At 37.4% G+C, this 15,067-nt stretch overlaps 2 protein-coding genes across 5 annotated transcripts in view; both read right to left on the reverse strand.

The window, feature by feature from the left end:
- Ergic2 (ERGIC and golgi 2) overlaps positions 1-282 on the reverse strand; it is a 37,138-nt gene extending 36,856 nt beyond the window's left edge. For all 4 annotated transcript variants that reach the window (XM_010628975.3, XM_010628976.3, XM_010628977.3 and 1 more), the window contains exon 1: positions 187-282. The gene's annotated coding sequence lies outside the window, so the exon portion shown is untranslated. The remainder of the gene's footprint in view (positions 1-186) is intronic.
- A 6,678-nt stretch (positions 283-6,960) lies between these two features.
- Positions 6,961-7,855, reverse strand: LOC104865463 (acidic leucine-rich nuclear phosphoprotein 32 family member E-like). The gene has a single exon (XM_033763521.1). The coding sequence runs from the start codon at positions 7,711-7,713 to the stop codon at positions 6,961-6,963; it is 753 nt and encodes a 250-aa protein (XP_033619412.1). The 5' UTR covers positions 7,714-7,855.
- Between the last annotated feature and the right edge of the window lie 7,212 nt (positions 7,856-15,067).

The raw sequence follows: 15,067 nt of genomic DNA on the forward strand, positions 1-15,067 counted from the left end.
CACCCCGGCCCAGCGCTGCCCAGGGTCCGCCAGGAGCGCCCCCGGGAGGCGGAGCGGCTCTCCAGAGAGCGGGAAGAACATGGAGCCAAGGCAACATCAACCTTTCCACCCCTTCAACCGCATTCCCGCCGCGAGCAGCTCTGAACAACCAAGGGCACAGTACCCAGCAGGGTTTCAATATTTTACCTTGTGGTACGGTCCCAGCCGGCCGCCATATTTCACATACACCCGGGCCGCCGTGTTCCCGTGTACCGGGAAATATCGCGAGAACAAAAGCGGCTCTCACCAGTGAATACATCAAAGGGAAGCACGTAGTTTCTCGCGATACTGCCTGTGTGACGTAACTTCGCGACTGCGGGGGCGTGGTCAAGGTGAGGGGCGTGTTCGCACGGACAGGAGGTTGGGAAGTGGTTCAGTTGCAGGCACGCTCGGGTTGGGTCTGTCGCGGGAGGCGTCGAGTCTCTGCCGCGGAGACCGATCGCCTCCGGTGAGAGCTGGGCCGTTGTTGGGTTAGCTCGCCCGGCTCTCCTTCCTTCTCCGCAGTTTTACGCCCAGTCTGTTTCCCTCCCAGTCTGTTTCCCTCGTTAAGAGCACTTACACTTCTTTCCAGCGTAGGTGATGGTTTCAAGTATTGTTTTAACTCGGTCTTTGTCATATTTCCTGCGCCTGAACCTCCTGGGAGAACGCGCGGCCCTTCCTCTCGGCCTGCAGCCCAGTGACTCCCTCTGTCTCTTCCCATCGCTCGGTGGTGCCTGCCGTGGGGCCGGAAAGGCGGAATCCCTTTCCAGCTGCTACCTGTCCCCGGACTTAACATTCACATCTTAGGGTATAAATTACCTGGTTTAGTGACCTAAAGAGTCTACCAGAAGCAATAACTACGACCAAATTCGTACGCAGAAGACACTGTTCAGCACTTGTCTGCCCTTGCTAACCCCTATTCAGGTGACATCATTACGTGCCTGCTTAATGCGAATAATTTCAGCCGAGGTGGTAAAGAGTCAGCTGTCTAACTGGCTGATTGACTCAGCTAGAGAGGCAAGGATATACCTTGACCGCCGACTGAACTGTTCCTCAGTTTAAGTTTTATTTACTGATATGTGAAATCTCATGAAGTTGAAACCATCCCCCAAAATAAGATGGATTTACACGGTTGCAATTTCTTTTCCAGGCTTTCAAAGTTAGTCCGATTAAAGCAATTTAAAGTAAACACGTCCTTCATTTACTTAATAAGCATAGTTCAGTGGTTAAGATCATAAACTCTAGAGCCAGGTATATCGTTTGAGACACTTTTATTTCATCTCGTGTCTCCATTTCCTCTTCTGTAAAAAGGGCATGGTAATATCTCCTAGGGCAATAAGAGGAGTTAATTGAGATAATATATAACTAAAATATTTCTTCATTTTAACAATAAAGGCATCAGCAGTTCTTTTCTCCAGGATCTAAGACTGTACAGGCTCTTGATGGCCGCTGTTGTTCCCTTACCCTGGTCTCTAGAGTAATCTCCTTGCAGGGTAACAACCCCATAGGAGTTGGGTTTCCTAGCACCGTATAGCAAAACTGACTACTTTGGTCGCACAGTTAAAAAAACAACTCACTATTTTCTAAGCTCACAAGACAATATCACCTGAACAGTTAAACTCTCATGACTTGTGTGTCTGTGTGTGTGTGTGTGTGAAATTCACAGTCTCCAGCAAGCTGAGCCTATACTTTACCACATGCTGTACCCCAGCAGAACCCTGCTTAACTTTATTTTTCAGTTTTTATATTAATGCATGTTTATAGTACATAATGATTATATTCCTCTGAGACTTGGTGCATGGATATAACACATCTTAATTCTGTTCTCATTTCCTTCTTCCCTTTCACCCTTTTCCACCATCTCTTGGTCCCTTCCCTTTTCCAAAAGACCTGCCTTCCTATTTCCTATTTTCTGTTTTTTAGTTTGCTTTTTACTTATATCTTGAGTTTCTGGCTAGTTACCAGTGTTATCTTGTATTACAGTGGTTATGTCTGGAAAGCAATTTGCTTTAAACAAAATCCAGTCATAATTATGTATTACCTACTGAAGATAGGTTTTACACTGGGATAAACAACTTGTCCAAAACAACCTGTGTTTTTAGTAAAGATGATCAAAACATGTTTTCATGTCATTTTTCCCTTCATCATAGTTTAAGCACACATTTTAGCAAGTAGCAAAATTAAATTAAATATTTTGTACTGCATAGATATTCACAGGTGCCTCAGTTAGTATATCCCAAGTGGATTTGGTAACATCCCCAAATCTATTTCTTCACTTCCTTGCCTAGAAAAGTCAACATTACACTGACATCAAGTTCAGTCAGGTTAGAACCCTCAGCATCTCCTCTTTCTAATTGCCTGTCCCAATGCCAATTTTGATCATGAGACTCTCCCCAGCCTCACTACACTCCAGGCCCTCATAGTCATTTTCTCCACCTTCAAATGATTGTTAATGTTATCTTCAATTTTTCACTTACACTTTCAGATGTTGTAGTTTGCATTTCATCTTTCTTAATGCCAGAATGCTGGACAATAAACCAAATGAAGAACTTGAGGTTCCGAGACTCTCAAATGAGGTAAGAGATATAAGTAAAAATAAACTGAGCAGGGCTACTGTGAAGGGACAGTAGCCTCTTCCCTCCTTCTACCTGCTTGGAATGTGCCTGTAATGGCTTGTGCTCAGCAGCAATTTTTTTACATGACTGAATCAGACACATTGAAAATGGTGAAGAAAGATGGAAAAGCCTCAGTCCCTCATGACTCTGTAGACTTACCTAGCAGCCCTAGACCTCCTGCAAGACACACTTCAGTTAGTAAGAGAATATACTTATCCCTTCAATCTGCTGTAGTCAGATCTTTAACCAGCAGCCAGCATGTAATTCCTAATGGAGTCAAGAAAGTTTGCAGTATTTTTAAGATCGCTAAAACCAGAATCTCCCTATTACAGACCAGTCTTATTTTCACCTCTGTGCATGTTACTTTCATTTGTATGTTCTAGTGCTTTTGATCTCTTCTCCTTAGTGTTGACCTGCTGTGGCCTTGGTTAATATCTGAAAGCACTCAGCGGCAGCATGGTATGGTATGGTAACTATGTTGACAGTCAGATAAAATCTGGGTCTCTGAGCTTCAGTACTCATCTTGGCAAGTGGGAGTAATTCCTTTCTCATACAATGTGCTTAGCAATGTATGTAAAACACCGCAGACATAAAAAGCTGTTAAAGTAGCTAGTTAAATCCTGGGTGGGAATTTGTTTCTTATCTATATCTTTTTTAATGATTCAACTGTTACATGTTATGGTTTAGATCTAGAAGGCTCCTCAAAAGCCTCATCCGTTCAAAGATGGGTGTTTGCTAAAGTAAATGAATCATGGGGGAGCTATGCTCATCTGTGGAGATCCACTGATGCCTTCTTTTGTGTCTGCTGATGCCTTCCCAATGTGTTGTAAATTGGAGCCAGGTCAGAAGAGGTGGGTTACTGGAGGTGTGACCTGGAAAAGTATATTCCTGACCTCCCTCCTCCCCGCTCTGCTTCCTGGCTGCCATGAGGTGAGTAGCTTTCCTCTGCCAGGCCTTTCCACCATCCTGTGTCTGCCCTGGAGCCAACTGACCATGGACTGAATCTCCTGACCTGTGAGCCAGATTAAACCTCTCTTCCTTTCAACTGTGAGTCTTGGGTATTGTGACCAGCAACAGGAACGCTGCCTGATACTCTTAAACACAGAAAAGACGTACATATTAACAGGACCGTGCAATATGTTTAAATCGGGTTAACTTACTGATCTCAAACAGTTGGCATTTCTTCGTGGTGAAAGCTTTTAAAACCCACTCTTTTAGGTTTTGAAGTGTGTTGTGTATCCCTGTCATCTATAGTCACTGTGCGTGCTGTACAGGAATGCACCATAGCTGCTGCTTCCGTCTAACTGCAGAGTGGTGCCTCCCACTCAGTCTGCCCTGCTCTCAACTCTTCCAACCTCAGTTAATTGCTGCCATACTCTCAGCTCCTGTGAGATCAACTTTAAAAAAAAAATTTTGAACTCATAAAAAATGTGTTTAGTTAAACACTGCAAATACAAAGTAAAAATGGTCAGTCAAAATAGTACAGTATCTATATTCACTATCCTCTCAATAAGTAAGGAAATATAGTAGGCTTAAGGCAAAGTCTGACATTCCATAATATTAATCTCTGTAAAATGTACTTTAATCTTTTGTTGCATATTTTTTTCAGTTCATTTTTGGTATACATTGCCAATACATAATATTTACATTTGTTCTGTGAAGTCACTACCTACGTATAACAATCTTGATCTTTTTATCTTTCTCCTCTCCCTAGAGTGCAACTCCTTTAGACTCTTACATATGAGATCATGCAGTACTTGTCTGTCTGTGCCTGATGCAACATAATAATTCCCAGTTGCACCCAGGTTATTGCAAATGACAGGATTTCATTCTTTTTCATGGCTGTATATTCCGTCATATATATGTACCACATTCTTTATCCATTTATCAGTTGAAAGGCATGTAGGTTGTTTTCACTTCTTGGCTATTATGAATAATGTTGTAGTGAACACAGGAGTGCAAGTGTCCTGGCAGCATCCTGTGCATTTCCTTTAGATAGAGACCCAGTAAGTAGTGGAATGGCTGTAACACATGTAGCTCTCATTTTAATCCTTAGAGAAACCATAGACTCTTTTGCCATAATAGTTATATTAATTTACACCTCCACCAGCAGTGTGCAAGGGTTCCCTTCTGTCCACATGCTTGATAGCATTGTTACCTTTTCTTTTTGTTAAAAGCCACTCTTACTGCAGTGAGGTGATTTCTCGTTGCAATTTTGATTTCCATTTCACTGATGATTAATGATATTGAACATTTTCTCATTTGCTCTTTTTGGCCATCTGTGTGATTGTTTTTGTTTTTTTTTAACAGTCATGGTTTTATTCATAACACAGTTGCACAAACGTATCAACTTCAAAGTTTTTAAGGAGAGGTTCTTGAGGAATTTAACACATCATATACATACTGCCATACAAACAGCATTAAAATAGGACACAAAACATCTGCAAAATATAAAACCCACCCTTACTCATTTGCATGAAAATACCACCCACAAAGCTACATAAGTCTTAAAAGTTGCCTGGAGGCTCTAAGTGTTTTCAAATCAAAGAACTCTTATTATGAATGCACAATAAAAAGATTGATAAGAAAGTCAATATATAGATTTAATTTTAAAAATAAGTATTTTCTAAGATGGCATAGTGCACAATGAGAAATCTTAGGGACTAAACAGGGCATTCCAATTGTTAAATTAGTAGAAAAATGTTAGTCTTGTGGAGATTCCAGGCCCCAACAAATTTATGCCCAGTGTTTCCAGCCAGTTGTGTAACTTTTTTAGTTTCTCCACCAATGTTTTCATAATTTTACTTTAAAATTATGTCCTCCATTTTACACTAAAAAAGCAGCAGCAATACTATACTGGTTTGAACGTGTCCCGGTGGAGAAGCATAATTTCAATTTGCTGACACTTTTTAAAAACTTATAAATATTAAAAAAGAAGAGAAAAAAATGCAGTCAGCCGAGATTAAAAGCACAATGCCTTGGACATGGTGCCTCCTTGACGAAAAGGGAGACAGAGTTGTCCCCCATCAGGGTCTATGTAGTAGCCATAGAAACACACCCTCATGCTTCTCTCAGATACTGTTCTGTTTGTAATGAACATCAGCTTGAAAACCTTAATAACTGATTTAGCTTCAATTTTTTCAACTACCTACCATAGTCCAAAAGTGTTTTATCTGGTAATGTGTTAAAACTATAAGAAGAATAATTAAAGTTCTACTGAGAAAAATGATAGATACTTCACAGGGTTGGAATCCAAATCCTTTGGGAAGTCAATTGAAATTTAATTCTCAATGGACAGTGGTTCAGAGTTTTGAGAAACACTAACACTACTTCCAAAAGCCTCCCTTGTTTCTGTTCTTCCTTCATCCTAATAATGGTCTCCCATGCTGTCAGCCCAGAAGCATTTACAGTAAGTAGAACCTGTTGAATAAAACTGTATCAACAACAATTCAGATCTCAAAAAAAGACTCAATTTCTTCCTCACTCATTTAAAACCTGTACAGATCTGAAAAGGTGACTGAGGTATGAGACTAAAGGTTTCCTGGGAATCCACCAGGTGCCCAAACCTTCTGGGCTAGAAAGATGAGTGAAACAAGAAGAGAAAGAAAACACAGAAGTTGCTGAGATAAGAAAGAACACAAACCTGGAACAAAACAAACCACCGCTGGCATCTCAGGAAGGGGCTCACTGCATGCCTCGGACTTAGTACAAGCAATTTCTCCTTCAAAAGTAAACTATTTTTATCACTCACCACAAAATCCATGAACTACATTAAACACTGAGTGGCAACCCCCCAATCCATGAAATCCGCTGCTGAGTAGGACCTGTATTATCCTGCATCTGCTTTCCAGTTTAGCTCGGGTAACGAGCATCCAAATACCCTTAGCCAGTAAGTAAGTCACTGCCTTCTAACTAAAAATCTCTGAGTCACTTCTAAAAAATAATGAACTTATCATTCAAGAGACTTGCCATTTCACATTACAGCTGACTGTAATTTCAGCTAATTTATAAATAACTTTACAACTTTATGAATGAAATGCACCAAATTACGCCCCTGTACAAGTGATGTGAATTTGGGCTAAAATGACTAATACAGTGTGTTTGAATTAGAAAAAGCAAGATTCTAAATAAATTGCTAGGGAATTTCACAATGGTGGGGGGGGTCAATGAAAATTTTCCTGTACATACAATCTGATCATTAACAGATTAGTGAATCTTAATTGGAATGACGAGGCAAAATATTAAAACCACACTTTTCCCATAAAGTTACACATTCTCTCCTGCAAAAAATAGCTATCATATAGGAAGGAATGAAGATGTGATCACTCTACTGCACACCTGGGAATTCTAGGGAACATGGCCTTGGAGTGAGCCAGGCATCATCTTCCTCTTCCTCCTCCTCTTCTCCTTCTTCAACATAGTCATCATCATCTTCCTCATCCTGAGTTTCTTCTTTCATTAAGTATGAGAGGCCCACTTCCTCCTCTCCCAGTTCTGAGCCTGCTTCATCTTCCTCCTCATCTTCATCCCCATCTTCCTCCTCTTCCTCTTTCTGCCCTTCAGGAAGACCAGCTTCATCTTCATCATCTTCATCCTCCTCCTCTTCTGAGTCAGGGGCTTCATTATCTTCCTGATCATATCCATCTAAATACATGATTTGCTGAAGCAGTTCAAAAATACTTTCTTGGTAATCTTCCAGGTTTGTGATCTCACCATGAAAGAAATCCAGACTTTTCCATTTTCTAAGATTTTGCAGAGCTTCTACTGTACTCAGATCTTTGATTTTGTTTCCACTCAGATTGAGGTACATAAGATGTGGACGTTTTTCTGCTAAAACTTCCAAGCCTCCAGAAATTGCATTGTCACTACGTTCCAACTTCTGAAGTTTATTTAGGCTGGGAGGCTGGGTCAGTGAACTTAATGCCACGTTAGCCACACTCAGAAATTCTAGTTCCTTAAAAGTGTCATTCTGGCCCTCAATTTCCACATTGACACACAGGCAATTATCAACGACCAATTCTGTGACCTCCTCTGGGGCTCTGTTCCTTAACTCCAGGCTAATCCTCTTCTTCATCTCCATGTCTTCTTCCTGCTCTTCTGCTACTACTCTCCTTTCTCCTTTCCTGCTGTTCCCACTACCCAACCACACAATTCCTTCCCCTTCAAATGCTGCTCAGAGACTCCTGTGTGATTTCTTTTAGGAAATATCTGCTGAGAGTTATTGCCCATTTTAAATTGTTATTGGTGTTCCTTATATATACTAGATATCAGTCCCTCTACTGATTTCCATATATTATACCATCTTTACCTCTCTGCAGTGACACCCATTCAATCATGGTGAATAATCTTTTTAATGCCCTATTGGATTTGTTGTGCTAATATTTGGCTGAGAATTTCTGCCTCTGTGTTCATCAAGGACAGTGCCCTATAGTTTTGTTTCCTTATCTGTTTTTGATGTAAAACAGATTCTGGTTGTATACATGGCAAGTATTTTCTCCCATTCTGTAAGTTGTCTATGCCCATGCTTGATTGTTTTTGTTACTGTAAAGAAGCTTTTCAGTTTGATAAAACTTCATTTGTCTGTTATTGATTTTGTTTCTCATGCTTTTGTAATCTTTTCTAAAAATGTCCTTGTCCATTACAATGTCTTTAAGCATTTCCCCTGTGTACTCTTTTAGCAGTGTCACTCTTTGAGTTGATCTTTATGATAGGTAGCTAGCTTAACTCTGATGCTTGTGAATACCCAATTTTCCCAGCACAGTTGAAAAGACTTTTTCTCCAGTGCATGCTCTTATCATCTGTGCTGAAAATTAGTTGCCTGTAGATGCCTGGATTCATTTTTACCTCTCTCTTCCATTGATCTGTCTGTTTTTATCCAAACAATGAGGTTTGATTACCTTAGCTTTGTACTGTGCTTTGAAGTCAAGTAATCAAGTGTTTCCTCATTTGTGCTTTTTGCTTTGTTTTGGGGGCTGGCTATTTGTTGGGGTTTTTTGTGTGTAATTCTATATAAAATTTACAATTATTTTTTCTACTTCTGTGGAGAATACCATTGGGATTTTAATAGGGATTACACTGAATCTATAAATCACTTTGAGTAGTATGAGCATTTTAATGGTATTCATGAATACTTCCATTCACAAATAGGTGTCTTTCTACATTCTTGTGTCGTCTTCAGTTTCTTTCATTAATGTTTTATAATTTCATTGTAAAGATCTTGTACCTCTTACATTAAATTAATTTATTCACTCATATTTTATTTTTTAGCTCTTGCAAATGGTATTGCTTTTTGATCTTTGCTATTGGCATATGGCAATACTACTGATATTTGTATGTTAATTTTGTATCCTGAAACTTTGATGAATTCATTTATTCATTCTAATGATTTTGGTGTTTAGGAGTCTTTTATATATAAGATCACATCACCTGCAAACAGTGACAATTTGACTTCTTTTCCAGTTTGGTTACCCATAGTATCTTTCTCCTGCCTAACTTCTCTGGGTAGGATATCCTTCACTATGTGAAATAAAAGTGGTTAAATTGAGTATCCTCATTTTATTCTAAATCTTAGAAAGAATTCTTTCAGCTTCTCCCCCTTCAGTATAATTTTAGCTATTAGCTTATAAATGGCCTTTATTATGTTGAAGTTCCTTAGACACCTAATTAATCCAATGTTTTTATTATAAAGGGATGTGGAATTTTGTCCATTGCTCCTTCTGCATAAATTGAGATAATCATGTGGTTTGAATGCTTCATTCTGTTGGTGTGGGGTAAAACATTCATCAGTTTGCATGTGTTGCTCCATTTTTGCATCCCTGGATGAATACCATTTGATCACAGTGAATAATATTTTAAATCTACTACTTAATTTGGTTTCTAATACCTTGTTGTGGATTTTTTCATCTGTGTTAATCAAAAATAGTGACCCATATTTTTATTTGTGTGTTTCCTTAATCTGGTTTTGGTATCAAAGTGATTCTGGCTTCATTGAATGTGCTTAGAAAAATTCCTCCTTCTGTTTGTTGGAATAACAAGGAAATGGCATTAGTTCTTATTAAATATTTGTTGGAACTCATCCATGAGGCCATCTGGTCCTGGGCTTTTCTTGAATGAAAGACTTTTATTATTGATTCAGTCTCATTGTTACTGATCTGTTTGGGTTTTCTGCTTTTTCATGATTCCAACTGTGTAAGGTATATGTGTCTAGGAATTTGTGCATTTCTTTTAGACTAGACAACTTGTTGGCATGTAGATCTTAATCTCGAATGATCTTTTCTATTTCTATGGTGTCAGTTACAATGTTTGACTCCATCTCTAAATTTGTCTTATTCCTTTTCTTAATCTAGCCAAGGATTTTTTTATATTATCTTTTTGAAGAACCAGCTCTTTGTTTCATTGATCTTTTGTATTTTTTTCAATATTCTTTTCACTTATTTCTGCTCTTATTTTTATTATTTGCTTCTTTCTACTAATTCTGAGTTTAGTTTCTTCTTGTTTTTCCTATTCCTTCATCTGGAGTGATAGGTTGTTTGAGATTTTTATACTTTTTTTGATATGGACATTGTTTGCTGTAAACTTCATTCTTAATGCCACTTTTGCTGAATCCCATAGGTTTTGGTATGTGTCCATTTTTACTTGTTTCAAAAAAAAGTATTGAATTTTTTCCATTTGTTTATTGACCCACTGGTAATTCAGAACATGTATTTGTTTAATTTCTAAAATTTTTCTTGTTACTGATTCCGGCAAAGATACTTAATAAATTTCAAATCTTTAAAAATGTGTTGGGACTTCTTAGGTGGCCCTTATGGGATCTATCCTGGAGACTGTTCCACATGCTGGTGAGGAAAATGAGTATGCAACAGCTGCTGGATGTAGTAATTTTCAGATGTCTGTTAGGTATGTTTGGCCTAGGGTCCAATTTAAGCTGAATGTTTCTTTGTTTAAATTTTCTGTCAAATGATCTACCCATTGCTGAAAATTAAGTGTGAAAAGTTCACAACTATTCTGTAGTGGAGGCTCTCTTTCCTTTTAGATCTACTAGTACTTGCTTTATGTATTTGGATGCTCCAATATTGGGTACATATAAATGTAGAATTATTTCCTCTTACTGAGTTGTCCCCTTCATCATTGTATCATGACCTTCCATGTCTCTTTTTATTGCTTTTGACTTAATTTTATCTAGTATGAGTATAGCTGCCCCTGCTTTATTTTGGATTCCATTTGCATGGAATATCTTCACTTTTTTCCCTTCAATTTCAATCTGTATGTTCTTAGAATTGAATCAAGCTTTCTTGTAATCATCATATAGCTGGGTCTTTTTAAAAATTCATTCAGTCACTCTTGTCTTTTTTCATTGGAGACCTTAAACCATTTATATTCGAGGAAAGTATTGATAGGTAAGGTCTTACTGTAGCAATTATGTAATTTGTTTTCTAGTTTTGTTGTTCCATTTTTTCTGTTTCTCTTATAATTTCCCTAAAATATGCTCCTTCCCGTGTTACACTTTCTTGACATGTGAGCCTAGTTAGTTACTACTGTTGGCCGCTCCCCTCTGTGACACTAATAACATCCTATTGATAGTGTGTGATCAGACAAGGCATTGGTGCAGCCATCCATGCAAACTATGTATATGTAGAGGCAGGGGTTGTGTTCTGTGCTTACTCAGGACCAGGACTTTATGTTCTATGGATATGCATGTGGAGGTGACAACCAGGTTTTATTCCTGGTAAAAAGCTAATCTTCCTATAAAAGGTAAGAGTGGAACATGGCAACATGGAGAACAATATGATTATGTACCTCCTTTTATATGAAGAATGGGAAAGAACCACATTTGTATATCTCAAGTATTTTTACATGTAACTCTGTAGGCGTATGTTAGTACATTTTGCACTTAAATATTGTGTCTTCTTATGACCAAGATGTGCTTATATAAACATTGAACATGTATTTCTCACTGTGCATATATCACACACAGACAGATGCAATCCCTCTCTGTATTTGCCAATGTTCTTTAACTTCTACACAGATTTTTATTTTCTTAAATGCTTTTGTATATCTACTATTTTGGTTCACTTATTTCAATGACTTCTCCTTTATTTTTACTGATACATCTTAATAAAATTGTATAAAATTTTTTGTAATTTGCCTGTTCTTTTCTTACCCATGTGATAGTTGGTTCCAAATCTTTTGGTGTGCTGCCTTTGCAGATAATCATTGCTCTATCATATTTTCTGCCAAATATTAAGCTAAAAATTGTTCCATACCAATGTATTATATATTTTAATTGGCCACTTTCCTTACTCAGTTTTCATCTACTAGATTTTAGACACACTATATATAGCTATTACATCATTCTTTTTACTAGCACACAGTATTCAGAAAATGAGCCATAATTACCACTGTTTAACACTTAGGCTATTTTTGTTTTTTTATAGATTACATCAAGTATCCAGATCACAAATAGGTGCATTCATGCCAGTATTGTGGGAAATAGAATCATTAGACCATGAGGCATACACTTTTGCAACTGACAGTTACTGCCTCATTTTGGTAGAAAACAAAAATAGATATAACAAATTGATCTCTACCCAGTTATGTTTATGACTTAGAAATATGTCAAGAATGTCTTTAAAATATTCATGCCCTAAACTGGCAGTTCTTGTGAGAAATTTATCTTCAATCAAAGCTAGATCTGGAAAAATATATGTAAAATTTATTTTTCTAAGAATTATGTATAGTTATTAAAATTATATTTTAAAATAGACTTTATTAATATGAAGCAATGCTAATAACCATAAGTGAAAAAATATAAAACACATTATTGCTGCTATGTAAATATAGACTCAGAAAATGTAATTAAAAATTTACCAACAAAGAAAAGCCCAGGTCCTGATGACTTCACTGCTGAATTCTATAAGACATTTAGAGAAGAATTATTGCCACTACTCTTTAAACTTTTCAATGAAATTAAAAGGGAAGCAATACTTCCAAATTCATTCCTAAAAGCAGTTGTTAATTTGATTCCAAAAATGGAAAGACCCAATCAAAAAAGAGAACTAAAGGCCAATCTCCCTAATGAACATAGATGCAAAAATCCTCAGTAACATACTGGCAAACAAAATACAGAGGGTCATTAAGAAGATCATACACCCTGACCAAGTTGGATTTATCCCAGGGATGTAAGAATGGCTTAACTTATGTGAATCCATAAATGCAATACACTAAATTAACAGAGTCAAGCACAAAAATCATATCATCATTGCAATAGATACAGAAAAAGCATTTGACAAAATTCAACACCCACTTGTAAAAGCCCTGGAGAAATTTGGAATAGATGGTCTTTATCTCAACTTGATAAAGGATACCTAAGACAAAAACCAGCAGCCAACATCATACTAAATGGGTTAAGAACTGAAAACCTTCACAGTAAAATCAGGCACAAGACAAGGATGTCCACTATCAACACTCCTGTTCAACATAGTTTTGGAAACAGTCACAGCAATTAGACAGGATAAATAAAAGCAATAAAGATAGGATAGGAAGAAGTTAAATTGTCATTATTTGCTGATATGATGCTCTTCATAGGTGACCCAAAAAACCACCACCAAAAGACTTCTAGACTTATTTGACAGATTCAGTAGAGTAGCTGGATCAATAGCCTTCTTGCACATAACAGATTCACTGAGAAAGAAATTAGAGAAACAATTCCTTTCAAAATAGCATCCAAAAAATGAAATATCTAGTAATCAATCTAACAAAGGAAGGAAAAGACCTCTATATTGAGAACTACAGCACTCTGAAAAAAAAAGAAAGATCTAAGTGGATATAAGAAAATGGAAAGACATCCCCTGTTCCTGGGTAAGAAGAACCGATATAGTGAAAATGGCTATACTTCAAAAATTGCTATATAGATTCAATGCAATCCTGACTGAAATTCAAACAATATATTTAACAGAACTAGAGAAAAAAATCCAAAAATTCATTTGGAATCTGAAGGGGCCTAGAATAGCAAAAGCAATTGTAGATAATAGAGACATGACGGGGGTAACACAATCCCCAACTTGAAACTATACTACAAAGCTACTGTGATAGAAACAGCATGGTACTGGCAAAGAAACAGACCTGAGAATCAGTGAAATAGATTAGAAGATGCCTAAACAACTCCAGACATACTCAGCTACCTCATCTTTGACAAAGGAGCCAACCATCCTTGCTGGAGGATAGATAGCCTTTTTAATAAATGCAAAAACTGGATTCAACTTCCCAAAGATTAACACTAGACCCCTGTCTTTGACTATGCACTAAACTAAAATCCAAGTGGAGCAAAGATCTAAATATTAACTCAGAAACACTAAACTTGCTGGGAGATAAGTTAGGTAGAACTTTTGAAGACATTAGAATAGGAAAAGACTTTATGAACAAATCGTCAGTAGCACGGGAACTAGCAGAAAGAATCAACAACTGGGATATCATTTAAAAGCTTCTGCACTTCAATAGAAACCACCAAATGAGCTAAGAGACAACCTACAATGTGGGAAAAAATTTTAATAGCTGTTCCTCAGACAAAGGTCTACTATCTAGAATATATAAAGAACTAAAAAATAATCAAAACCCCTAATATAAAGACCCAATTAAAAAATGGGCAATGGAAATGAATATATATTTCTCAGACAAAGAAAAAAAGCAGCAAATAAACATATGAGAACATGTTCAACATCACTGGTCACTGAAGAGATGCAGATGAAAATAACACTGAGATTCCACCTCATCCCAGAAAGAATGGCTGTTAACTCAAAACCAACTAATAACAAATGCTGTCAGGGCTGTGTGGAAAAAGGAACCCTTCTTCATTGTTGGTGGGAGTGCAGACTGGTGCAATCACTGTGAAAATCAATGTGGAGATCCCTCAAACAAATAGGATTAGAAGTCCCATTTGACCCATCTATTCCTCCACTAGGTCTTTTCCCAAAGAATTAGAAGATTATACCACAGTGATATATGCTCCCCCATGTTTATAGCGGCACAGTTTGTAATAGCTAAAACTTGGAAACAGCCCCATTGCCCCTCAGCTGGCGACTGGATAAAGATTTGTTTTGTTTTGTTTTAATAAAATGGAGTACTACTTAGCCACAAGGAACAAGAAACTAGAGATATTTATAGCTAAATGGATGCACATTAAGGCAATACTCTTAAGTGAAATAAATAGGCCATACATGTAAATAATTTCTGTGGTGTGAAAGACTAAAAGTTTAAGGATTAAAATGTATAATTGATATTGTGAAACAGGAAGAAAACATCTAAAAACATCTAGGACAAGTGGGAGGGATAGGGGAAAGGAAAGGAGGGAAAAGAAAAAATGTGGGAAAAGGAAAAACATGGAAACAATATCTTTGTAAACAGGGAAGGGGGTTGAAGGGAGGGCGGGGGAATGGGGG

The sequence above is a fragment of the Fukomys damarensis genome, unplaced genomic scaffold (assembly GCF_012274545.1).
Source record: "Fukomys damarensis isolate Sample0158 unplaced genomic scaffold, DMR_v1.0_HiC HiC_scaffold_15, whole genome shotgun sequence".
NCBI lineage: Eukaryota > Metazoa > Chordata > Mammalia > Rodentia > Bathyergidae > Fukomys > Fukomys damarensis.

What these genes read in the sequence shown, in the direction of transcription:
- LOC104865463 (XM_033763521.1), bottom strand. Translation starts at nt 7,713, where the DNA reads ATGGAGATGAAGAAGAGGATTAGCCTGGAGTTAAGGAACAGAGCCCCA.